This window comes from Grus americana, chromosome 1, assembly GCF_028858705.1.
Source record: "Grus americana isolate bGruAme1 chromosome 1, bGruAme1.mat, whole genome shotgun sequence".
Classification (NCBI taxonomy): domain Eukaryota; kingdom Metazoa; phylum Chordata; class Aves; order Gruiformes; family Gruidae; genus Grus; species Grus americana.
In genome coordinates this window covers 147,524,594-147,550,349 of record NC_072852.1, presented here as the reverse complement: position 1 = coordinate 147,550,349, position 25,756 = coordinate 147,524,594, and the positions used below count along the sequence as shown (strand labels likewise).

General features: G+C 42.4%; 1 protein-coding gene across 5 annotated transcripts in view; it reads left to right on the top strand.

Moving 5' to 3' along the window:
* Positions 1-1,965: 1,965 nt before the first annotated feature.
* Positions 1,966-25,756, top strand: part of REV1 (REV1 DNA directed polymerase) — a 64,563-nt gene continuing 40,772 nt past the window's right edge. For 2 of the 5 annotated variants that reach the window (XM_054813688.1, XM_054813684.1), the window contains exons 1-5: positions 2,013-2,217; positions 14,874-14,982; positions 16,612-16,678; positions 17,467-17,599; positions 19,396-19,564. In XM_054813688.1, the coding sequence (XP_054669663.1) occupies positions 16,622-16,678; positions 17,467-17,599; positions 19,396-19,564 (359 nt within the window). In that variant the 5' untranslated portion in view covers positions 2,013-2,217; positions 14,874-14,982; positions 16,612-16,621. Of the gene's footprint in view, positions 2,218-14,873; positions 14,983-15,804; positions 15,911-16,611; positions 16,679-17,466; positions 17,600-19,395; positions 19,565-25,756 lie in introns of all 5 variants that reach the window. The other 3 variants (XM_054813686.1, XM_054813685.1, XM_054813687.1) reach the window with 3 other exon arrangements.

Genomic DNA, 25,756 nt, shown 5'->3' with positions numbered 1-25,756 from the left:
CTAAAATAGCTGATGGTCAACTGACCTAGGTAGACCTGAACTTAACTTTTCCTTATCCTACCTGGATACCTTCAACATTATGTAACAGCTGTGGGGAAAAGCCTGGACATCCATAAAGGTCTTGGTTTTATCGCACTGCGCAGAGCACAAAAATACTTGAAACTGTAACATTTTTCACAGAATAGGACAACTGTTCCTATGTTCTGGCAATGGAGGTGGAGAAAAGAAGGTTCCACTTAAGCATTTTTCTTAGAGACATGTATGGCTTCATCCCTGACACTGAGCCCATGTGGGTAAACTGATGTGCTTCTATCCAAACCGGAGTTTTGCCCAGTATCAACGGGAAGTCCTAGCAGATCTATCTAAGTGGATACAGTTCTAGGTAGGACTGGGGCTATTTTCTCTTTTTAAAACAAATTGCATATAACAGAATTAGAACAGGTAACTCAGTAACAAGTTTTCTGTAAGCAGCACAACTAATAAAGCCTCGTTTCCTAAGGATTTGTGTCTTATTTTCCCTACATTCCCATAACACAGTAACACCCACTTTCCTATACAAGGATCCCCACACCCCCTGTCTTCCCGCACAACTGGTCTGTCCTTCTGTCCAGCCTCCCCACAGACACACTTCACAGTACCCCCAATGCTCTCCCACAAGCTGTAACTGGGGAAGAACTGGACAAGAGCCCACACATGCTGTGACTGGTTTGGCATGGGAGGGTGCTGGCTGGCACCAGAAAGCTCAGTGAGTAAATTATGTTGGGCTACCTCACTGCTGCTCTTTCTAATGAAACCTGTAAGCTTCATATTGTTGAGGCAGAGATCCCTTCCTCAAACTGGGCTGAAACAGCCACTGGATTCAAAAGTTACCAGAGAAGAGCAGGTAGCACCGTTGCACTTCTTTTAGAAATCTGCCTAATTAAAAATTCAGAATCACATGCGAGGAGCCAGTGGGTTATTCCCGTACCGAGCGAGCGAGGGCATCAAGCAGGCCCTTTTCCTGTGGGAGAAATCCCGTCCAGTGTGAGTGACGCTGGTGAGACCTGAGCCCGGCTCAGCCCCACGGGCCCAGCCAGGGCCCCACCCGCCATACCCTCCAAGGACCCCGGTCGGGAGAGGGACGATTGCAGGGGGCGGCCTAGCGCAGGTCCCTCCGGAGGGCCCAGCCGCCCCTGAAGTGCCGCCGCCAGAGCCCAACTCGGGCTTTCCCCGCGCACTTCTTGCCTGAACGGCGGCCCCGGGAGTGGCAACGGAAGCGGGGGGGGGGGGGGGGCGCTGCCCGCCGCCGGAGCAGAGGCTCCACCCTCCGCTGCGGCGCGGCCCAGCCCGCGGCCGGCCATGCCGGTGCCAGCCGGCCGCCCGCCCTCACCGGGTCCTGCACGTCGCCGCCGCCTATACAGGGAGACACGGGCGGACGTGCGCACTCTCGCCTCCGCCAGCCAGCCGGCCGATGTCTCCCGGCGGCTCTTGGAAGCGGGAGGGCCGGGTTGCACTCAGCACAAAGACCCGCTCCCTTCTCTCCTCTCTGCTGCCCTCCCGTCCCGTCCCCTCCCGTCCCGGTGTGACACGTCTGCCCGCGCCGCCGCTACCGCAGCCCCCACGCCTGTGGCGCGCCCGTAGGGCCGCTAGGGGGCGCCGCCGCCCCACGGCCTCCGTAGCCCATCTAGGCGCGTGGGGGGGGTGGGGGAAGCCGGAGAGGCGCGCGAGCTGCTCGCGGCCCGCCCCGCCGTCACGTGCCCGCTGTGAGCGCTCCCCAGCCCTCTCGGCGGCGCCGCACGCGACTTTCCGCGGGACGCGAGCCGCTAGGGGGCGCCCCGGGGGCGGGCGGGACGGCCGGCTGGCCTGCCCGGCGCGCGCCGCTTGTTGACCGAGCGGCGGTTGGTGGCGCGAGACTCTCTCGTGACGCGCTCGCAGGAAGGGCGGGGGGAGGAGGGGCTGCTGCTGGGGACACCGAGAGGGGGAGGAGAAGGAGGGGGGAGAGAGGGAGGGAGGAAGGAAGGGAGAGAGAGAGAGAGAGAGAAGGGATAGCGCGGCCGGGGCTGAGAGCTGGGGAGGAGGAGGAGGAGGAGGAGGAAGAAGGCGGGTAGGAGGCGGTGGTTGCGTGCGTGCGTCCGTCCGTCCGTGCCGGGGGGGAGCCGCGATGTGAAGCCCCCACACGGCCCGGTAGGGCAGGCGGCGGCGGCGCTCCGGGAATGTGCGTCTGGGACGCGGTGAAAGGTGAGCGGCGGCGCGGAGCTTGCCGGAGCGGGCGTCTTCCCCCTCGCGGCGCGGCGGCCCCGGCCCCCATGGCCGCCCGGCGCTCGCGAGCGCGCCCCCGTGCGCGCGTGCGGGGGGCGGCTCGGGGATGGGGGGGGAAGGGGGGAAGAAGGGGGAGCCTGAGGCAGCCGCGGGGCCCGCAGCCCCAGCCCTGCCTCAGCCCCTCCCTGGGCCCGCGGCCTTGTCCTCTCACTTCTCCCCGCCGCAGCTCTTCCCCAGCGCGGGGCTCAGCGGGGAGACGGCGGGGGGGGGGGGGGGAGGGCGGCGCGCGGGGTTATGTAACTGGCGCGGGGGCCTTGCTCAGCCCCGCTTCGCCCGCGCGCGGGAGGGTGTGCGGTGAGGGGGGCTGGGGAACGAGGGGGACGGACGGACCCCTGGGCGCGCGCGCGCGCTGCAACTTGCCGAGGGTGTGCCAGGTGTGTGCATGTCTGGGTCAGCCACCCCCGCTCGTCGCCTTCCCCTCCCCCGCCAGCTACCGCACCTGTGTGTGCGTGTGTCTGTCACATGGGGCCTGCGCTTCAGACACAACACGGTTCCCGAGGCAGAGCCGGAGTGATACTGCGAGTATTTTGCCAGCTAAGGGGTCATTGCAGGGAAATAGGTTGGAGGAGGAGAAGGAAACCCCAAGCCCTGGTGCAGCCTTGCCCTCTGGAACACACCACGCGCTGTGGCACTCAGTTGTAGCAGCGTGTATCCGTCTGCGGTTTTCCATCGTGTTCGTCACAAGTTGTATTTGCTGAGCAATAGTGCTGGATATAACCAGTGTGCTGAAAGGAAGAGGACCTGTGCTTGATAAGTAAACCTGTGCTTACAAACACAGAGGGATAAATGCGTTCACTGGTGCTTCTTCACCCCTTCCCCATCTAATGTCGTTATGTTTTGCTATATAGTTACCATTGACTTGACCTGTGACACTGAGCAAAAAGCCCTTGATGGGAGATGCGCGATAATGGCATATTAACATTAAGAGAGAGAGATCATATCACAAACACATTATTATTTTTTTTTGGTAGGAAATCTGTGTGTTGTATGCTGTAATATTCCATTATTTCTGATGCTTATAAATTAAAGTCAAAGTCTTCAAAATGACAGGGCTGCGAATGCTCTGCTTGTGTTAATGAGAGATTTTCTTCATAGAAAGATGAGTTGATGTTTATTCTGCATCTTGATTTAAAATCCAGGTCCAATCTCAAATTTGATACTCTAGTCCAAAGAAGCAAAACCAGGGGATTGTAATTTCACAATCCGAATTCTTTAATCATTTAGATGCTAATGTTGCTCAGATATAACTGTTTTAAACAGCTGCCTAATTACCATTAGTTGCAAGAGGTTATAGTTAAAACTTATTTCTGGAATAGTTCTGGATTACTAAGGTTTATGATATTTAACATAGAAATCCAAATCTCTGACAAATTCTTTGCCATCTTATCTCAAGTGTGTAGTTATTACCCATTCCCACCATACTGGTCTTTCATTCAGTCCATTTCTTCCACTGGACAGGGTACCAAATCCCTGTTAGTAAATAGTCCCAGGCTGTCAGACTGGAGGTCATTGGTAGGACAGTTTTAGTAGAGGCACAGGGCAGACACCAGCCTATGACTCACTGATGTTTAACTACTTGAAGATAGATTGTTTTAAAAGTAAAGCTCTAATAGGAAAACCACATTAGCATATTTCAAGCCTCGATAGTGAACTGATTGTACATTTTTCTGTGTACAGTATACGTGTCTTCAATACATTATTCAGTAATTGGCCTTTCCAACATAGAACCAGTCCATCTTTCTGGATAGTACATATGTACTCTTACTTAGTCACAGCCTGTTCTGATGCAGTGATAGTGTGTTGTAACTGTGTGCTGATTTTGATTAGTCTTTTCTGATCCCCTGACCCAGATGTCTTTTTCTAAAGAAATTTCATGGCAAATTTTCTATCTTTCTACCATCCCTTTCAGTTATTAGAGAGATTTTAAAAAATAGGAAGAATGATTCAAACACAAGACCAGGTTTTGAGTAGGTAACAAATTAGTATGATTACACAGACCTTTTTTTTTAATAAATCAGGTGTTCAGGACAAGCAGGAAAAGAATAACTTGCCTGACCCTGTAATGTGCTTTCCCCATTTAATTTGTTAGCTATTGTTTGTTTCATGAAGAATGAAATTTTTCGTATTGAACATTTTTCTGTTTTAATTAAAGGGATATATTCTTCTTGCTGAGATCTCTATCAGTTCTTAGCGTGTTTGCCTGGTAGAGATACAACAAGGGAGCTAAGTATCCAAATGTTTAAACCCTCCCTCAAGAATACAATGTAGATTAATTTGGTGATAGTGCCATGTGTTTACCTAAGCATAGCAAAATGAGGAAAAGCTGGAAGTAGATAGAAATGAGAGTGGTCGTGGAGTTATAATGAAAGTTGAAAGTAAGAGGGCAAATCTAAGTGGATGCAAAAGAAGAGCATGATGAATTCTGCAATGTGTAATACAGTATACTTGTGGGAGTATCTTTTTTTAAGAGCTACATTTGTGTGGTGTTTCTCTCTGAGAGCAGCTTTCTGTTCTGTTGTGGAAACCAGACAGCATTTTAATTGGAGACACAAATGTTTTTGGGGAGGAGGGCCTCCCATGTCTGTGGTTCCCCCCACTTCTGTATTTTGTGTGGAGTAACTGACGCTCACAAGATAGAAGTTAGAATTAGGAAACCCTTCTTCTTTCTTGCTTTTCAGTGGAAGAGAGGTGAGTGTGTAGAAAAGCTTTAAACTCTGGGCTGTGAATAATAACTTCTGTTTCTGGGGATTGTATTTTCAACGCTAACTGAAGGACTGCTGCTACTGTAGTTAACAAATCTGTGACAGTTAAATTCATCTGGGAGATACTTTTAGTTTGGTATACCCATATTTGTATCTTCCATATTCTTTGCTGTAAATGCCTAGAGCAGGCCATGGTCCCTGAATTTCAGTGTTAGCTTTTGGGGAAAGTAATATTTTATTAATTTTTCATTTTATTTTTTTAAACTAATTTCCTATCTCGGAGCCTCAGGTCTCTAAATTGGTATTCTACCTATTTAATAGTGCTGAAGCTGGTGGTTTGAAATTTAGTTGCTTGCATAAGTAAAGCTTAGCCATATTGTGGTTAACTCTTCTGTGTTGGTTTTGCTTTCTGTTCCCAGCTATCTGTAAATATTTTAACCAAATCCCAACATAAGGAAATTATCGGCTGTAACCTCCTTATTCGGTCTGCTTGAATTCATGCAGACCTTTTCAGCTTATTGATTTGTGAAAGTAAATAATCCTGAAAAAGACAAAGATAATTTTGCTCAGGTACCTTGCAGAGTCATTCTTGCAAATGCAGGTGGATTGGTTTGAATGCCAAAATGCGAAAGCAGTGCTGAAGCTGCACAGAGTAGGGTTGAGAACTGCTCAAAGGTTTTTCTGTATTGACTTAGAGATTGGCAGTATTCTGGCAGAATGAGGTATGCGGAGTATTTTGGCAGGATCCTGGGGTCTGTTGCTAAAATTTTTGGTCACGTTCTACCTGTCAGTGAATATCCGAAGTAAAATAAAGTTCTGTCCACCGTGTTTATGACTTCATCTTTCTGAGGTGATTCAGATCAGCTGTTAGTCCAGGGCATGATGAATCAGCATCTTGGACAAACGGTTGTACTCCACTTAGATCATTTTGGTAACGTAGGAGCTGTTGCTGTTTAAAGGTAGTTGTGAAATTGCTGATAATTCTTACAAATAGAAAAGCCCATGACCCTGTGGCATGTAAGGTAAATGATTAGTGCAGTTTACCAAGTAGAGTGAATGTATTTTACCATTTTGTGCTTTTGAATGCATCTCCCAGTTGAAGTAAAGAACTAAAATAATGGTCTATATTGAAAAGATACTGTTCCTGGTTTCTGAATCTGCCCATTGTTTTCAGGAAACATTGGAGTGTTGGGAAACTGGAAAGAGTGGCTTTTCAGTCACTATGTCCTATTTCCGTGCTGAAATAAATTGCATTATTTGGTAAGCAGTTCCAAGAATGCTCTTTTAAAACAATACTGGGGGTGAGGGGAAGGGATAATGACTTTTCACTCTAATTTCTGGCTGATCAGGAATTTGAAGTTGCAAGTGTTACCCCTCCATAATGATTCCCATAATTTCTATGTTGATTTCTAAGTTCTACAAGCATCATGTTTGCCTGGGGTAGGCCATTTTTTCTCCATGCCCTTTCTGTGTAGATCTGTCTCCACTAAATAGCAGTGCAACACTGTTGTTTCAATACTGGAGGTACTTAAAATACCAACTTAAACCCACTTCAGGCCAAGAATGCAATTCAGATTTGAGTTTTATTTAGGAGTCTAAAGAATTAGAGCATTTTTGTTTTGTCCTAAGAACTTAGAACTATGTTTTTCCGGAAAACACAGAAACAGTGTACTCGTATATTTTCAATTTCCTCTAAATCTAGGAGGAAACTTGAGAATATATTGTATCAGATCAAAAATTCACCTGCATAACAGTAAAGAAACAAACATACCGAGATACTTTGCCTTTATAGTCTGAGTTCCTGTAGTTTTAAAAAAGCTGAAGATAGTGTATATCAGAGGTTTTTGCCAGCACAGTTCCTCTGAGTTCAATGTTAACAAATTCAGAGCATTCACAGACTTATTGATTTGATCACCTCATGAAAATTTTCCACTTAGTTATTTTGAACGATTATGTCTCTACTTACCCACTTTTCCTGCCTTGTTAAGTTTTTCTTTACCTTTACAAGGACACTTCCTTCAGTTGTGCCTAGGAAGTCTTAGGAAGTCCTAAATCATTAAGCAGCAGCAACTCTTCTCATTATTTGGGAGGAGGGATAACAGTTTACTTGTGCTACCTACTGACTGCTTGACCTAGGCCTCAGCATAGGCTTCCTGTGTAAGATGCGAGTTGTGGGACTGGATTGTCATCAGACTGAGGAGTGCATAAGCTAAAAACTTCCTAAACAAGTTCTGTTGGTTTATTAGGTAGAAAAATGAATATCCCACTCTTCCTTTTCAAAGAAAAAGACTAACACAATTCTCTGTTCTCAAATAACTATATTCAGCAAAACACAGGGGCTTGAAGGAAGAATACCCAACTCATATACTCATCTTGATTATTGTTTCAGATACTCGAGTCCAAGAGAGAAAAAGAATTTCCTTTTGGTGATTTACAATCCATTCACTATGTTGCTATTGCTAATTCCACAAGCTATGCTGCTTATTCTGATTTTACTTTAATGGATTTTATTCTGGAATCCAGGCATTTATAAGCTGGCATAAAGATTGTGAGTGTGCTCAGTTCTCTTGAGGTTGAAGCCCCAAAAGAATACAGGTGCGGAAGAGAAATAATGACACCAGTTGCTGAAGTCTGCTGCCAGTGTGTTGTGGCAATAAGAACACTTGTATTAACGCGGTCATATTTGAACTAAAAAGTTAATTGAGCTACATGGTTAAATACAGCAATGAAAATTTATGAAGAAGAGCCAGTCATCACTGAGGAACTCTGAAAGAGGGTGGTGTGGAATTTTACCAAACAATGCAGCAATGTTGAAACTGAAGCCAGTCTTCTATGAGCAGAAGGAAAATTCAACCAAGTTAAACCACTACTTGTGACAAGCTTTAAATGGACTGTAGCTGCTCCTGAGTGTTATTCCTAGAGGGGAATGAAACATTGACAGTTGGTCTCAAATTGAATCTGGCTTGCTGTTTTTCAAAGAACTAGCCATCTCATGCCATGTATAAAAGCAAAAAGAGTATCTTCTTGAAAACAGATTGCTCAAAGCTGACACAGACTGTGCAGTGATGCTGTTTTCTGTGCCTCATGCTCATGGTTCCTTAAGTTGTGGCAATTGAAACAATTGTCCTGGACTCCAAGTCAGTTGTGAAAATGTCTAAGCATTTTTGTCCTGTACAGCGGTCACATAAACAGTTACCTGCTGTACAACTGCTTCAGGTCATTGTGATGATTTGCCGGGGGGGGGGGGGGGGGGGAAGTATATTTCTTAGTTGTTACTTGTATGTAAAGTATTTAGTCCTTTATGTTAAAGTAAACTGATCTGAAATAAAGATAATTCTGAGTTGCAAAACATAGTCAGTTAGGAAACTGGATTAGTTTAGCAAAGAGTTCCTGTGTCTCTTTCTGGGGGAGTAATTGAACTGAAGGTCAAAGTGTCATTTCTTTGCTGTCAAGCTCAAATGAAAGTATGCATGGAACACAGTTTTAGAATAGTCATCTCCACATAAGGAGTTGATTCTGAAGGACTTGGGTTTTTCCATGCTTTATGTGGGTTGTATGGTATTTCACCTTTATAGCAAATGCCATGGATGTTCATATTTTAGAAAAATAGTATTTCTAAATTTCTCATACTCACTAAGAGTTTTGTGTCTAATATTTAATTTGCCCAAGATTTTAACACTTGTTCGTTTCTAATTTATACTCTTAGGTTTACTCACAGGAGATGGGAGTGGTGTTGGGTGTTTTTGGGGACAGATATTTTTCAAGTGTCCTTCAGCTAATGTCATTTCTGTTGCTTTAAAATATCATCAGAAATTGAACTGCAAAACAGAACTTGCTGGTTGAACTTTTAACATCAGGTGCTTGTAGTTAGAAGTGATTATCGTATGGGCACATGTGGCTTAAGATGGGGAACTGTTTGGTTGTAACTTTATTTGAAAACTCTTAGCTTATGTAAAAGGTGAGGTAGCCTACTGCTCTTGTTTATTTGAGGGGGAGGAATATAAGCAGGGATAGTTAGTGAAGAGTAGCTAGCTCATTCCAACTCTGTTAGTTGGTTATAGCCATGACCCTGAAAGTCAGTTTCTAGAAATGGCTAAGATAATCTTAAGATCCCACTGGCAATGAAAGCAACAGTCCCATCCATTCCTCTTTTCTGGCCTGTCTGCTCTGGCTTTGTCTGATGCTTTTGTGAGTCAGTTCAGCTTGCTGAACCGGCAGGAAACTAATAGGTAAAATTATGTCAATTTTCTATTGATTTAGTGAGCCGAATTGCACATAGCACCAGTATGAACATAAGGGTCATGTGAGTTCAGAGGTAGTGTAGACGTTGGGAAGAAAGGATAAAGCCTGTTAGGCCAGCAGAGGTTGAAGAGCAGAACCATCCCTTTTGGTGGCAGTCAGCCATCAAGTTGACTCAACCATCTTATGAAACTTCACCCTGAGAGTTTCTGCCTCAAAATTCAGTTGCTTTGCAACATACTAATTAGTTTATTTCAATATGGAATAGTAGAGTTGATGCTGAAGTCTCTAAAATCAAAGGGATTTAAAAATACAGTATCTTATTAAAAAAACCTTTTGAACTATCTTTTTTTATTTTTAAGTTCTTTTCCTGGATTTTGAACTTGTCAATATGTGATAGAAAACAGTTTTAGACCCTGTAGCAGCAGCTCTTTTCCAGAAGACTCAGCCAAGAATAGGACTCTCTTGTGCTGAGAAATGTGTAAACACGTAAGACAGTTCTTTCCTCAAAGAGCTTGCAGACTAGTGCCAAGTAGAGTGGTGAGTTTGATGTGGGAGCTGGAATGTAGATGCATGAAACTCAAACAGGCCACAAAATACCCACTTGATGGAAACAACTTTTAAGCCCTGCTGAGCTGGGATGGATTCAATTTACAGTTAAAGCAAAAGATTCTGATACTCATTAGCAGTGGACCAAGATATCCATACTTCTGTTAGTAGAGTTACACCGTCAAGAATTAAAGCTTGTGGTGTGTGAATATGTTAATTAAATCAAGTTCTTTTGCATTAGAGGACATGGACAGGATGTTCACTCTGGTCAGAAATGCAAAATAACTGTTACAATGTATTATACTTTCACTCAGCTTTCAGTTACCTGAAATTGGATTGTCTGGATTAGAAGTTACTTGTGCCATATATTTAGGCACAAGTTTGGCAGGGTTATTTGTTGAGTCACAGTGCAGTCTCATTTTGTCTTTGGAAATAGTTCATATGCTTTCCTGTAGTGCAGAGCAGTGAAGTGTATATTCTACCAGATTCAAGTTGGCTACTTGAAGAGGCAGCAGAAATATACCTGGAAAAGGGAATGCTGAAGACTATGGCAGAGATAACTCAAGTTTGGGCAGGGCTAGTACTGACCTGGAATTAAAAAGCCCCTGAGGATCCACGTTCACTTCTCAGAGAGTCACTAAGATCTGTATTCTGTGCTCCCAAGCATTTTTTCCCCATAATACCTGTGGGTTTGGTCTGGGTTTGTCCATTAGCTGTGTTATCCCAACTGCCTGAGATAATGGAAAGCCACTTCTCTTACAGTCACACCATCCTGAATTTAAAGTATTTTAAAGAAATAACTTTCCTGCATCAGACTGTGTGCTACAGATGAGATTAAAACAAATACTAACTTAACATCAACATGCACATCTACATTCCGTGTTTTGTGATCTAAAATTTCACAGTTGCTGTGCAACTCTTCTATACACACAGACGTGTTTATAGAATTCATAAAATGTAGGCTTAACATTTCATTCCATTACCTGATCTGTAGGCTTTGATTAACAGTCTTTAATAGTAGGATTAAGTGGTTGTGGATTGGAAGTATAATGCTAGGCCTATAAAGCAGTGTGCAAATGGATGTTACATATCTTTTCCTAGTGAGCTGTATTGAGTATTTCTGAGCTGCTGTCATGTACAAAGCATCAAAACTCTTAGTTTCTCTTCTAGCTTCAGTTTTGAAAAGGATCACCCAATAGAAATTTGAATTTTAGTTAAAGAACCCTATTTTGTAGAATGGTAAGGTTTTACCATTTGTATGTGGTCTAGAATATGAGCATTTCAGTTTTATTTAAAAAGCTTTTCTCTGGGTGAAGGGGGTCACTTTATCGCTTGTCCTTCAGGCTTAGAGATACCCTGAAAACTACTAACTCTGGTGGTTCACTTTCACTGAGTCACTGTGCATTTGTGCTCTTGAATTTGTAAAAACAGAGAAAACTGTTGTGAAAACAAGTTGGATACTATAATCATGAGAAAGATGAAATTGGCCTGCTTGTGGTGGGTGTTTAAGTCCCCCATTTTGATTTTCTCTGCCCCCACTTCAAGGGTTCTTTACAAAGCATTTCCCTTACTCATCCCGTCATCATGATTCCTATAGAGGGAGCATCATATCATCCTTACGTTTCTTATTTCGTGAACCAGTGAGCATGTTTCAAATCTTGCTTAACTTTTCCTCTGATTTAAAAAGTGGGTGAGCTGGTTACCCAGGATATGGAGAAGGCTGAGGTACTCAACGACTTCTTTGCCTCAGTCTTCACTGGCAAATGCTTGAGCCGCGCTGCCCAGGTCACGGAAGGCAGGGACTGGGAGAATGCAGAACCGCCCACTGTAGGAGAAGATCAGGTTCGAGAATATCTAAAGAAGCTGAAGGTGCACAAGTCCATGGGACCTGATGAGAAGCATCCACGGGTCTTGAGGGAACTGGCAGATGTAGTGGCCAGGCCATTACCCATCATATTTGAGAAGTCCTGGCAGTCTGGCAAAGTTCGCACCGACTGGAAGAGGAGAAACATAACCCCCATTTTTAAGGATAAAAAGGAAGACCCAGGGAACTACAGGCTGGTCAGTCTCACCTCCGTGCCTGGCAAGATTATGGAGCAGACCCTCCTGGAGACTATGCTCAGGCACATGGAAAATAAGGAGGTGATTGGTGACAGCCAACATGGATTCACTAGGGGCAAATCGTGCCTGACAAACTTGGTGGCCACCTGTGATGGCGTGACAGCGTTGGTGGATAAGGGAAGGGCAGCTGATATCGTTTACCTGGACTTGTGCAAGGCATTTGACACTGTCCCGCATGACATCCTTGTGTCTAAATTGGAGAGACGTGGATTCGATGGATGGACCACTCGGTGGATAAGGAATTGGCTGGATGGTCACACTCAAAGAGTTGTGGTCAACGGCTCAATGTCCAAGTGGAGAACGGTGATGAGTGGCGTTCCTCAGGGGTCAGTACTGGGACCGGCACTGTTCAACATCTTTGTCGGCGACATGGACAGTGGGATGGAGTGCACCCTCAGCAAGTTTGCCAACGACACCAAGCTGTGTGGTGTGGTCGACACGCTGGAGGGAAGGGATGCCATCCAGAGGGACCTTGACAGGCTGGAGAGGTGGGCCTGTGCGAACCGCATGAAGTTCAACAAGGCCAAGTGCAAGGTCCTGCACGTGGGTTGGCGCAATCCCAAGCACGACTATAGGCTGGGCGAGGAATGGATTGAAAGCAGCCCTGAGGAGAAGGACTTGGGGGTATTGATTGATGAGAAGCTCCTGCCCCTCTACTCCGCTCTTGTGAGACCCCACCTGGAGTACTGCGTCCAGCTCTGGGGGCCCCAGTACAGGAGAGACATGGAGCTGTTGGAGCGAGTCCAGAGGAGGGCCACGAAGCTGATCAGAGGGCTGGAGCACCTCTCCTATGCAGACAGGCTGAGAGAGTTGGGATTGTTCAGCCTGGAGCAAAGGCAGCTCCGAGGAGATCTAATTGTGGCCTTCCAGTACCTGAAGGGGGCCTACAGGAAAGCGGGAGAGGGACTGTTTATCAGGGAGTGTAGTGATGGGACAAGGGGTAATGGGTTTAAACTAAAAGGTTTAGATGAGATGTTAGAAAGAAATTCTTTACTGTTAGAGTGGTGAGGTACTGGAACAGGTTGCCCAGAGAGGTTGTGGATGCCCCCTCCCTGGAAGTGTTTAAGACCAGGTTGGATGAGGCTTTGGGCAACGTGGTCTAGTGGAGGGCGTCCCTGCCCATGGCAGGGGGGTTGGAACTAGATGATCTTTAAGGTCCCTTCCAACCCAAACCATTCTATGATTAATATATCCTGTGCAAGATATCTCTCACGCTCATTTGTTCTTTCAGTTTCAGCAAGGCAGCTGTAGAGGTTATCTTCATTCTCAAGGAAAAATTAGCACTGTAAGCACAAGTCTTTAGCGGGGGGGGATTCTCCTTTGTCCAGAAACCTTGGTTGATCATTCAGTTCCTGGAACTACAAAGGGAGAAATTAGTCTCCCAGATTTTCATATGAGCATTAAGAAAATAATGCATGACTCTCAAGACTTGAGCCAGAGGCTTCTAGAAATCACTGAAGTACCATGTTCCGAAATTGTGTGTTTAGAATGTGAGTGGACTGGCTGAGTCAAAAATCACATCTGCCAAGGAAATGGTAAATCATTATCAGATGTTGTAAGTAGGCATTACAGCCTAGCTTCTCTAGTTTTGCAGGCTCTAGGAAAACAACTCTTGAGCAGTTAATAGGTCATGTTTTTAACACACTAACCTAAAGTAGTTTTAATCAAACTAGGCACATACCCATGATTCTGATTTTGTTTGGCCCTGCTGGTTGTGGTGTTCTGATCTGATGGCTTTTAGACTAGAGATCTTTCTTCCTTACCTCCCATTTTGAATAAAAATTAAATGCATTTCAAGGTTTCAGAAAAGCTTACCCTCCTGAAGGCAATTCTTCAGTTTAGCAGGCATTAGGTATTTTAGTTTAAGCAAGAGGGTTGTCTGTATAGGGGTCAGAGTAACTACCTGTCAAATCCTTTCTTCTCAAGAAGTCGGTGATTGGAATAAAGAACATCTTTGTTAGACTGATGTGGTGACTTACAGTGTGCATTTCATACAGTCTTGAAGGTTCTTTGGTTCTTTTCAGAGTAAGAGTTTATTTTTGTATGAGATTTTCTTTTTGATAGGCTTGGAATTATAGAAGAGCCTAGATTGGAAGGGACGTTGAAAGACTACCTAGTCCAACCTTTCATGGGTAGGGAAGCCTCGATGAGATTATCTAGCACCCTGTCCAATTGCAGCTTGAAAACCTCCACTTGAAAACCTCCAGGGATGAGGACTCTACCATATCCCCGGGGAAGTTGTTCCAGTGATTGATTGTTACCATTGTATAAAATTTCTTTCTTATATGAAGATGAAATCTCTCCTAGTGCAACTTGTACCTGTTGCCCCTTGTCCTCTCCATGCGGCTTCTTGTGAAGAGAGCCTCTGTCCTTTTTGTAGCCACCCTTTAAGACTTTGTCATCCTTTATTAAGAAGGAGAAAGGATAATCAGTAGTTAGAATTCTGGTGTCTCTTATGAGCTCATACACTGATACCTATCATACTATGATACCTAAAAACACTAGATGATGTTTTCATGAAATATTTTTTTTTCTTGAACTTACACTTTTCTGTTTTCTCTAAGAACTTCTTAGCCAGAAGTCATAGACTTGAATTACAGTTTACTTCAGCTGATGGAAAAATACAAATTTTCCATATGAAATAAATCATCTAGCCATTTCTAGTATGTACTGTCCTCTACAGGAAACAAGTCCATTTTATATTTCATGTGATAATCCAGCTCACCTTCTTTGATTTTTCTCACTGCTCCTTAAGAGTTCTGTGGTATCTATTAGATATAATCCAAACCACTGAAAATTATTTTCAGAAAGCCCAACGTCTTGGAAGTTGTCCTCTGGGTAAGAAATGCAGGTACCTAGAGAAAATACAACATACTGGGGGGGGGGGATGCTTTGTTTTGGTTGTTCGTGTAGAGCTCATCTCCTTGACGTGTGATTAATCTTCCTAATTATATACATGTGTAGGTTATGTATTAAATTACAGCAGCTATAAGAAGAATAGAACCAGGTGCACCATGATCTTCCTGTGTTTGCAGAGGTCCTGAAACATAAAACTGAAGCTTGTCTTTTCAAGGTAGTTGTACCTGCTTTGACTATAATTCTATGGTTACCTAATTTGGCATATTTGCAGTATTCCATGAAAATGGTCATATTTATGAAAACTTTCCTGGAGCTGTGTCTTGTTCTGTAATCAAACTTGCCTGCAATCCAGGGTAGTTTAACTGGATTTCAGAGTATGCCTGCTTGGTAGCTCTAGAACAAGACGGATTTAAGAGACAAAAGCTAGAATTCAACTTTCAGCCAGGTTCAGAGGAAACAAAATTGTAACGTGATAAATGAGGCAGTCACCTGAACAGTGCAGTAGAAGGCCTGGATAGGAGAATGACCAAAATACATTGTTACCTCCCTTCACAGCTGTATGTGCTTTCTAGTAGGCTGAAGACTGAGTGAAGCTTCTGTGCTCCATTACTGGAGGATGCTATAGATAGTCCAGAGAATAGGTATCTTCTCAAAAGCAGATAAGGATGAAAAGAACCAGTTTACTTCCTTCTGTGTATTAACTGTGGTTTTGTGCCTTTTTATGGAGGATAAAGGAATAGAAATTAAATATTTAATATAATAAAGGTGACTGGCTTAAATCTTCTTCCTTTTAGTTTGAGTTCTGTCCTCACACTCTAAGCACTGATAGCCCTAAAAGACAAAACAGTGTTTTTATTTAGGGAACTGGTTAGAGTAGAAAGGGAGAGATGCAATAGCAGGCAGTGACCTCACAGTCTTACTACATCATTAATCAATATTTTAAAATCAGTGTTACAAGAGCTATAGTTAATGTGAATCACTTGGGTGCAGTGAACAGTTGGCCACAGTCCAAAACATTTCTTTTTCTCTCCACCAGCTCTGTTTGAGGCAAGTAATAGCTCATCTGGGGACACTGCTGTGTACGGCTCATGGTCCAGGGATAAGTGTCTTGCATAAAGGAAAACAGCAATTTGGCTGGTTGGGTATATTTATTTATTTATTATTAAGCAACACAAACAAACAATAAACTCCAAAGAACTAAATCACAAACCTAGCTATAGATCATATTAGATCATTTAAACAGTTGGGTTTTCATTGGCCATAAGATGGCCTTTAGGGGTTTTTTTTGCTTTTATGTGCATTGCATTGGAGCTGCAAGTGTTTGGACCTTTTATGATCAGTAAATCCATTGGTGAAATTAATCCAGTCTCTAGTACCAGGAGGTGTTTGCCTGCATCCCACCATGTAGATAGTATCAAATAGGAAATAAAAGATTATTCCTGACCTGGGCAATATTTTGCATGAACAGTAGCAATTGTATTTAAGAACCTTTTATTACACCTTATTTATAGGAGATGTATGATGAACAGGAAGAATTTAATAAATCATAATGGCAACTGAACATTGTAATGAGTTTTTTCTATTCTGGGTGAATAGGACAAAAATGCGTATGTGTGGTTTTTGATACATAGCAGGAGCTACACTATGCATTACTATGAAACTGAATAGGTTTTTATGCAATTTTTCATTTCTAGGTTAACTGTGTAACTCATATACTTCAGTGAAGCCCATTGAAAAATGTAGTCTTCGTGATAATCTGTAGATGGTCTGTAATGCATCGTTGAAATGCCACTGATGATATTACTAAACATCTCATTGATCAAGCATTTTTCTTCTTATGCAGAAGCTTCAGTATGAGGCGGGGTGGATGGCGGAAACGGGCTGCCGATGGCGATGGCTGGGGAATATGGGTATGTTCAAAACCAAGTGGCTTTTTTTTTTAAGGTAAATGGCACTGTGTTTAAAAAAGGGTTTACAATTTTGTTATACATGCTAAAGTTGTGCCATAAATTAAACCCTTTTGCTTCACTCAAAAACACATAATTAAGTTCAAAATAAATATTTAAAATTACTAGGTTTTGAAGTCTTCCTTCACAATAATGCACTAAATTGCATTATTAATAAGTGTAGACCCTTGAATAGCTTTAAATCACCATTTAAAAACTAAACTAAACAATTTTAAAACTGTTTATGGTTGTATCCACCATATTGTATATAGTTGGACAAACAATAATTGAGGCAACTAATTTACATATTTATGATACTACTGTTTCATGTATATTTAAGAACTGAAAATAGTGTCGCTTAATTAATATTGTTTACATTGTTTCTTTAGGCAGTGAGCCTCTGATATAGCATCCAAACTTGCATCATTCCCTTAGTTCTTTTTTCTTCTTTCTTTTTATTCAGTAAGAATTTTGATAGAGAATCTTTTCCTTATAGAATAACATAAAAGAAGTATGAAATAAATCCTACCATGTTGGTAACAAGATGCAAATATCTTGTAGATAAGAATTTAGGGTGGAGGATTTGCTATTTTTCATTTGGAAAAAGAATATGTCTTTTGTATGTCAACCAAAATCAATTTAAAGGAATGCTGCTTACCTTTCCAGTCTTATAATTGACCAGTTTCTGTCTGTAAATGTTACAAAATAAGACTAGCATCATGGGGTTTGTTTTGTTTTAACTTAAAAACTAGGGCGGGTACATGTCGGCAAAGGTTAAGAAATTGGAGGATCAATTCCGGTCAGATTCAGCCATACAGCACCAGAGGGATGGAAATTCATCAAGTATCTTTAGTGGAGTCGCCATCTATGTCAATGGCTTTACAGGTGAAGCTTTTTTTTTTTTTTTTAAGGATCTGTTCTGTTTTGTTCTGTCTGTTTACCATCCTAAGTGGAGTAAAGAGCTGTAAAACACAAGAGTTTGCATCTAAGTACATAACAATTACTGTATATGTTTTGTATATTATGTTCCTTTGTATTTCCTGATTAAGGTTTTCAATATAAAATCAGATTTAGGTTCTGAATATAAATATTACTTTACTAAATCATTTATTATTTACATGAATGGTCACTGCTATAAATAGAAGTAATTTTTTCCACCTTTCCGTGGTCTTATTATTCGAAATGAAACCTTTTAACTTCTTCCATACTCCTACATAAATTAATTTTTTTATTTTCCAAACTATTGATGGTTGCATTGGACTAGTAGTGTATGCATTAAATTTATGTTTGGGTGGACATGTTTGGGTTTTCTTGCTCGGAGTGGCATAATGCTTGAGACAGTGAGCCCATTAATAGTGGAAGGAGGAACAAAAGAAGAGGCAAGACATGCATTGTCTGTGGTGGACTGATAGTGCATATTAACTGGAGTAAGATTTTTAATCTACCATACTTACGTTCGTATTTCTCCTGGGTTCTGTAAAGCAGCTTAATAACCTTTTTGAAACTTCCCAGAAGCCTTTTTTAGGGCCCTATGCCAGGAATGTTGTGACTCTTAAATAACTGATACGTACAGCTACTATGACATGGAGCAGTGCTGGTTTGAGCACAGGGCTCAGACTGAAAAAGGTTAAGGTGCACATGTTAAACTATTAATGCATCTGAATCAGTTATTTAATACAGGCAGTTTCTTTAGAGAAAATCTAGCATTTGCAAATTCTTCAAGGTACTAGTTCCTAAATAGAGCTTTACAAGATGGTTGTCCAAAAGTTTGGAGTAAGACAGGTAACATTTGGAGAAAAAGTGGGCTATTTTTAGTTACGAGTTAGAGGTATAATCAAGTGTTAGAAGTATTTTGAGAGTTGACAGTAGGCCACTGGAAGGAATTGTAACTGTATTCTTCAAAAAATTTTTCTTCCTTCCTGTAGTGATAAATTATTTAATTTTTTTAGTATCTTGTGCCAGATTTACTATTCAAAACCTTCTATACGTGCTGACCCAAACCTTTTGGTACCAGTGTGACACCACTGTAAAGGTTTTCCGAAAGCTAGAACTTTTTTCTTTTTTTCTTTTTTTTTCTACCTCTAATTGCAAAATAAGTACTTTTTAACATGATTGAGGGGGTAAGAGATGTTTGGTTTTAAGGTATTCTTTGTTCCTTGTAACAATTCAAGAATAACTGATCTGGTAAGGAAGGAGTAAGTTAACTGCTTCAGTAAATCAGAAATTGTATAGTATGAGTCCTGTGCTGTTGCTAAACCCTTTTGATATTAATTCTTTTCTATTATTTTGGGTATAAACTACTCTCCCAAACTCTGATTAAAAGATAAGTGAGATAATCTAATACTTAATTTTGCATTATGCTGATATAAAGTGGTTTTTAATGTAGCTTAGCATTAAGTCTACTTGAGTATTTCCCCCGCCCTCCACCATACAGGCTGTGGAAAGATCCTCTTTAACAAGTAGAATGTTTACATTTTGGATCAGTCTCTTCAGAAACAGTTTTCTAGATTTCTTCAGAAATGCTTTTCTGATTTGTTCTTTGAAGAACTTGTAAGGTTGTCAGGAGAAAAACAATGGTTTGCACTCTTTCTGATCATGGCATCGTATTTCTCAATTAAAGTTGTTTTTCTTATGGTATTTGCTGACACAAAACAGGAATATTTCTGGTTTTGATTTTATAGATCCCTCAGCTGATGAATTAAGACGGCTAATGATGTTGCATGGAGGCCAATACCATGTGTATTATTCCAGATCAAAAACAACTCACATCATTGCCACAAATCTTCCAAATGCCAAAATAAAAGAATTGAAAGGAGAAAAAGTAGTTCGGCCAGAGTGGATCATGGAAAGGTAAGTTTAGGACTACTGCTTTTGGAGATCTCTCCTTTTGGAAAAACATTCTGGAAAAAATCTTCTTCATCGTAGAAGATTGCATTTTGAGATTATGGTTTAGTTTAAAATAAATCTATCCTTGCAACAACTGAGTAAAAATGCCACTGTTACATTAAAGATATGCTTCTTAGTGATTGTTCCTTAAGCAACTTCACTAAGAACATTGAGAAGCTCTCGGGGATATCAGGGAACTGAACATTATCCTGTTGATTCCATTTCATATTCAATCAGTTGACCAGCCTTCATCTCAGTATGTTTAAATAGGCAGCAGGTGATTGTGTTTTAACCTCTTGCCTTGTGCATTGCATAAATTTCATTTCACTGGTAAATAAAGAAGAATGTCAATTGAAAAGCATTTTCATAAAATTTAAATTAATCCATCTAAACATTCATCATGTTGTGACTTTGTAACGAAACAAAAACAAAATGAAAAAGAAAAGCCCACAAGTTTTATTTACAAAGAATCTATGTTCTTTGGTTCCTCCATATACTGGAATATATAGGATCAACTACAGTTGTACTCAGGTCCTTGAAAAAGATGACAGCCAGGCTCAGAGCAGTTAATCTGGCTTGCATCTGTCTTCTTCCATCTGAGGAAACCATGGGAAATAGAACAGGCAGGAATATGTTCTGGAAATCATTCTGTCAGTGTCATGCTATTCTTAACTAGCCTCTTCCCTAGATGACCAGCAGAAACAGGCAAGGAACTGTTCTGCATACATACTTGTAAAATCCTATTCACAGTTCCTATTTTCAGTTTGCTGATTTTCAGTCCTTTGGATTCAGCTGTTTCATATCATGTATCTTTAAGGTAATTTTTTTAAACTTTAGTCAGAAATGACAGGTTCCTCAGTTCGAAAAAAAACTTCAGGTGCAGTTTTTAAACAGTTTTAGGGCCTTGCCCATGAGTTTAAGGATTTGGAAAACTGGTAGTTTGAAAGATGTGGCTGTTTTCATTGATGCCATTAAAGCTCATGATGATTGTAACCAAGTTGGAAAAATCAGTTAGTATACATGCAGTAGAGACTTGCTAGAACGTAACGTGTGAAATCTAAAATTTTCCTTATGATGTCTTGTGTTCAAGTTCTGCATCTGAATGGAGTTAAATCCAGTTGGCAGCCAGTCACAAGTGGTGTTCCCCAGGGCTCAGTCTTGGGGCCAGTCTTGTTTAATGTCTTTATCAATGATCTAGATGAGGGGATTGAGTGCGCCCTCAGTAAGTTTGCAGATGACACCAAATTGGGTAAGAGCATTGATCTGCTCAAGGGTAGGAAGGCTCTGCAGAGGGGTCTGGACAGGCTGGATCGATGGGCTGAGGCCAGCTGTATGAGGTTCAAGGCCAAGTGCCGGTTCCTGCACTTGGGTCACAACCACCCCATGCAGCGCTGCAGGCTTGGGGAAGAGTGGCTGGAAAGCTGCCTGGTGGAAAAGGACCTGGGGGTGCTGGTTGACAACCGGCTGAATATGAGCCAGCAGTGTGCCCAGGTGGCCAAGAAGGCCAACAGCATGCTGGCTTGTATCAGGAATAGTGTGGCCAGCAGGAGTAGGGAAGTGATTGTGCCCCTGTACTGAGCTCTGGTGAGGCCGCACCTCGAGTACTGTGTTCAGTTTTGGTCCCCTCACTACAAGAAGGACACTGAGGTGCTGGAGTGTGTCCAGAGAAGGGCAATAAAGCTGGTGAAGGGACTGAAGCACAAGTCTTATGAGGAGCAGCTGGGGGAGCTGGGGTTGTTTAGCCTGGAGAAAAGGAGGCTGAGGGGAGACCTTATTGCTCTCTACGACTACCTCAAAGGAGGTTGTAGCCAGGTGGGTGTGGGTCTCTTCTCCCAAGTAACTAGCGAAAGGACAAGAGGAAATGGTCTCAAGTTGTGCCAGGGGAGGTTTAGGTTGGATATTAGGAAAAATTTCTTCACTGAAAGGGTTGTCAAGCATTGGAACAGGCTGCCCAGAGAGGTGGTGGAGTCACCATCCCTGGAGGTATTTAAAAAACATGTAGACATGGCACTTCAGGACATGGTTTAGTAGACATGGTGGTGTTCGGTTGATGGTTAGAATTGATGATCTTAGAGGTCTTTTCCAGCATTAAAATTCTATGATTCTATGATCTCCTGGTTCTGGAAGGTTGTACTGTAGAGTAAGTCAGAAGAAGTGAGTATAGACAGATACACGGAGTTGGGCATAAGGAGATAGGGAACTCACTGTCTCAGTAGAATAGGCTTCGTGTCAGAATCTGGAATAAAAGCTAATTTCACAACAACCCCTCATTTTTTTTTCACTTCCTCTCAACAGTATTGAAGAGCACTCATTGGTTAAATACTTCATCTCTGTGTATGGAGTACCAAATGGTGTTCCCCTCAGTAGAGCAGTTGGTGAAAGTCAGTGCAGTGGATGCAGTGGCTCCAAATTTGTTGAGTATTTATGTGCACATCATGTTAGTGCAATATGATGGGTTTGGGGGTTTTTTTGGTTTGGTTAAGAATCAACCCTAAAAGGTTGCTGTTACAAATTGCTGGTAAAGCAGTGTTGTTAGATCTTCAGTCTTGTTATCCACGGTTGCAAAATTAAAAGGTTGTTTGTCTGTGAAGCTTTGATTTATTTCTTTGTGTGCATACATTATGATCTAGTCCTTAATTACATGCCATCTTTTTTCATAGAATCATAGAATGGTTTGAGTTGGAAGGGACCTTAAAGATCATCTAGTTCCAACCCCCCTGCCATGGGCAGGGACGCCCTCCACTAGACCACGTTGCCCAAAGCCTCATCCAGCCTGGTCTTAAACACTTCCAGGGATGGGGCATCCACAACCTCTCTGGGCAACCTGTTCCAGTACCTCACCACTCTAACAGTAAAGAATTTCTTTCTAACATCTAATCTAAATCGACCCTCCTTCAGCTTGAACCCATTTCCCCTTGTCCTGTCACTACACTCCCTGATAAACAGTCCCTCTCCCGCTTTCCTGTAGGCCCCCTTCAGGTACTGGAAGGCCACAATTAGATCTCCTCGGAGCTGCCTTTGCTCCAGGCTGAACAATCCCAACTCTCTCAGCCTGTCTGCATAGGAGAGGTGCTCCAGCCCTCTGATCAGCTTCGTGGCCCTCCTCTGGACTCGCTCCAACAGCTCCATGTCTCTCCTGTACTGGGGCCCCCAGAGCTGGACGCAGTACTCCAGGTGGGGTCTCACAAGAGCGGAGTAGAGGGGCAGGATCACCTCACTCAACCTGCTGGTCACGCCTCTTTTGATGCAGCCCAGGACATGGTTGGCTTTCTGGGCTGCAAGCGCACACTGCCGGCTCATGTTGAGCTTCTCATCAAATACCCCCAAGTCGTCCTCCTCAGGGCTGCTTTCACTATGGTACCTGCCACATTCTCTTCACAGAAAAGATTGAATTTAGGTCGCAAATTGCTAATTCATTGTCTCGTATTTTGCTTCTTGTCTCTGTAAATATGTTCCTTCCTTACTGCATGTGACTCTTTGCTGATAATAGAATGAATAATTAATTCTTGTCTTTTATTGGTGCTTATCACTATAACATCTGTCTGCTTTCCAAAGATTAATGAACTTCCCACGGCACTTATTACAATGGCTATTATTTTCATTTTTTGTTTGAAAGTCACCAAAAAGACATTAAGGTAAAACGCCAAAAATGTCAATAATTTGGAATATGCCACGTGAACTATGTAAGATAAGGTGATTCAGAGTTACTTATGCAATAATGGTAAGGCATGTTTTGAAGTTTATTGCCGCATTAAAAGCTCTGTGTATTCTGAACTGTGAACATTCTGAACTGTGGTCTAAAGTCAGACTTTCATAAACATGTAGTTAAATGCAAGTAGCTCTAGAACTTTGGTTTAATTAGCATCACATAGAGATCTTGTGGTAACAGCAGTTGCAAAATCCAGTATCACAGAGCAATGTGTGCTTGCCTTAGCGACAAAATTGTTCTTTCTGCACTCCCCTTTGCTACCTCTCCATTTCTGCAACAAATGAGGGAAGACACTTGCTGGCAGGCCTCCTTTCTAAATCCTTCCTTTATTTGAAAAATACACAACACAGTTATGTAGCTTGGAAAGGTTGTTGCACAACAATGTCTAATGGAAGCCAAATTAAGGTTACTTAGGTGGTTTAAATTTTCACGTAACCTGATCTGAGAGCTTGACTTTTCAAATTGGAATATTCTTTTAACAAACATTCTTCAACATTTATAATAAAATCACTTTTCAGAGATTGAGGATAACTAAACACTAAAACAAGCCACCAGTGGAATTTGTAGATTTCTTATTTTGATTTTCAGATTGAGTGAATGTTTTTCTTGAAGATCTGTGTTAATCTAACACAAATGTGAAGAAAATAATTTATAATCATTTCCCCAGGAGAAAAAAGGTTGGTCTGGTACATTGCACTTCATTTTATTTTTCTGATGAGGATTTAGAATGCAAAATATTGGAATAAATAAAAGCTACCAGTCTTAAAACAGTACAGCTTTCAGAAGAAATGCCACGTTACTTTAACATAGTAACTTTTTTTGGAAACTAGCAAAGCATTGAAGGGAAGGAGATGACTTTTATAGCTATGTGGGAAGCAAATGGAGCAGGCCTGCTGTGGAATAGTGGGGCAACCTCATGAGAAAGAATACGGAAAAAGTTGAGGTACTCAATACTGCCTTTTCTTCAGTGTTTAGAGGCAAGATCTACTACTTTCATGCCCTGAAGGCCTGTGTGCCTAGTGGCAGAGTTTGGAGAAAAGAAACGCTACCAAAGGTATAGGAAGTGTAAATTATGGTTCATTTAAGGAAACATGACACACACAACTCTACAGTACCAGATCGAATGCCTCCAAGAGAGCTGAAGAAGCTGGCTGATATCAGTGCTACACAGTTAGTTCTCTGTCATCTTTGAAAATTCATGGCAATCAGATGAGATTTTCCAGAGGACTGGATAAAAGGCAAATGTTGTGCCTGTCTTCAGAAAGGGAGAGAAGAAGGATCCAGAGAACTGTGCTGTGATCAGCTTCACCACAGTCACTGAAGACTACAGAAGATACCTTCCTGGAAGCTCTATTGAGAGTGGCAAATCATGCTTGACCAGCCTGGTTGTCTTCTGTGGTGAGATGACTGGATGACAGTAGAGCAGTAGATATAATTTGCTTTGACTACAGTAGGGCTTTTGACACAGTCCCCCATTGCATTCTTTTAGTCTAATCGGGGAGATATGGATTGGATAGCGGGCTGCTAGCTGGGTGAAGAATTGACTCTAACTGCCTGGCTCAGACAGTAGTGCTCAGCAGTTCAGAGTTGAACTAGCAAATGGTTACAAGTGGCATTTATGAATGGTTAATACTGAGGCAGATGCAGCTTAATGTCTTCGTTAACAATGTGCACATGGTGATGCAGTGGAAAGTACCTTCAGCAAGTTTGTGGAGGACAGCAAATAGAAGGGGACGGCTGATATACTGGAGAGCGGGGCTGGCCTTTGGAGAGTCTCAACAAACTGGAAGAATGGGATGACAGAAACTTTATGAAATTCAACAAACTCAAATGCAGAGTCCTGCACATGGGACAGAATTAATTCCGTGCAACTGGGCAGGCTAGGGACTCACTGGCTATGACACACCCTTGTAGGGAAGGACTTGAGGGTCCTGGTAGACTACAAGTTGACCGTGGGGCAGCAGTTGTGCCCTTGTGGAGACAAAGGCTAACAGCATACCAAGTTGCATTAGCAAGACCATAGCCAGCAGGGGAAGTGATTCTTCCAGTCTGTTCGGCACTTCTGAAGTTACATCTGGAGTTCCGTGTCTGATTTTAGGATTCTCAGTACAAGAAAGATACTGACAAACGAGTGAGTTCAGTGGAGAGCTAGCAACATGAATAGGAACGTGATATATGAGGAAAGGCTGAGGAAGCTGGTTTTGTTCTGCTGGGAGAGCAGACATCTAATTGTTGGCTTTCGTTACAGAGTGTGCAGAGCCAGATTTTTCTTCAAGATGCACAGCAAGAGGACAAGAGGCAATAGTTGCAAGTTGCAGCAAAGAAAATTTTGAGTATAAGGAAAAGATTTTTCACAGTGAAAGAGAGTAAACAGTGAAACAGCTGCCTGGAGAGGTTGTGGAATCTCTGCCCTTGGAGATACTCAAAATTTGGGTGGACTTATCCCT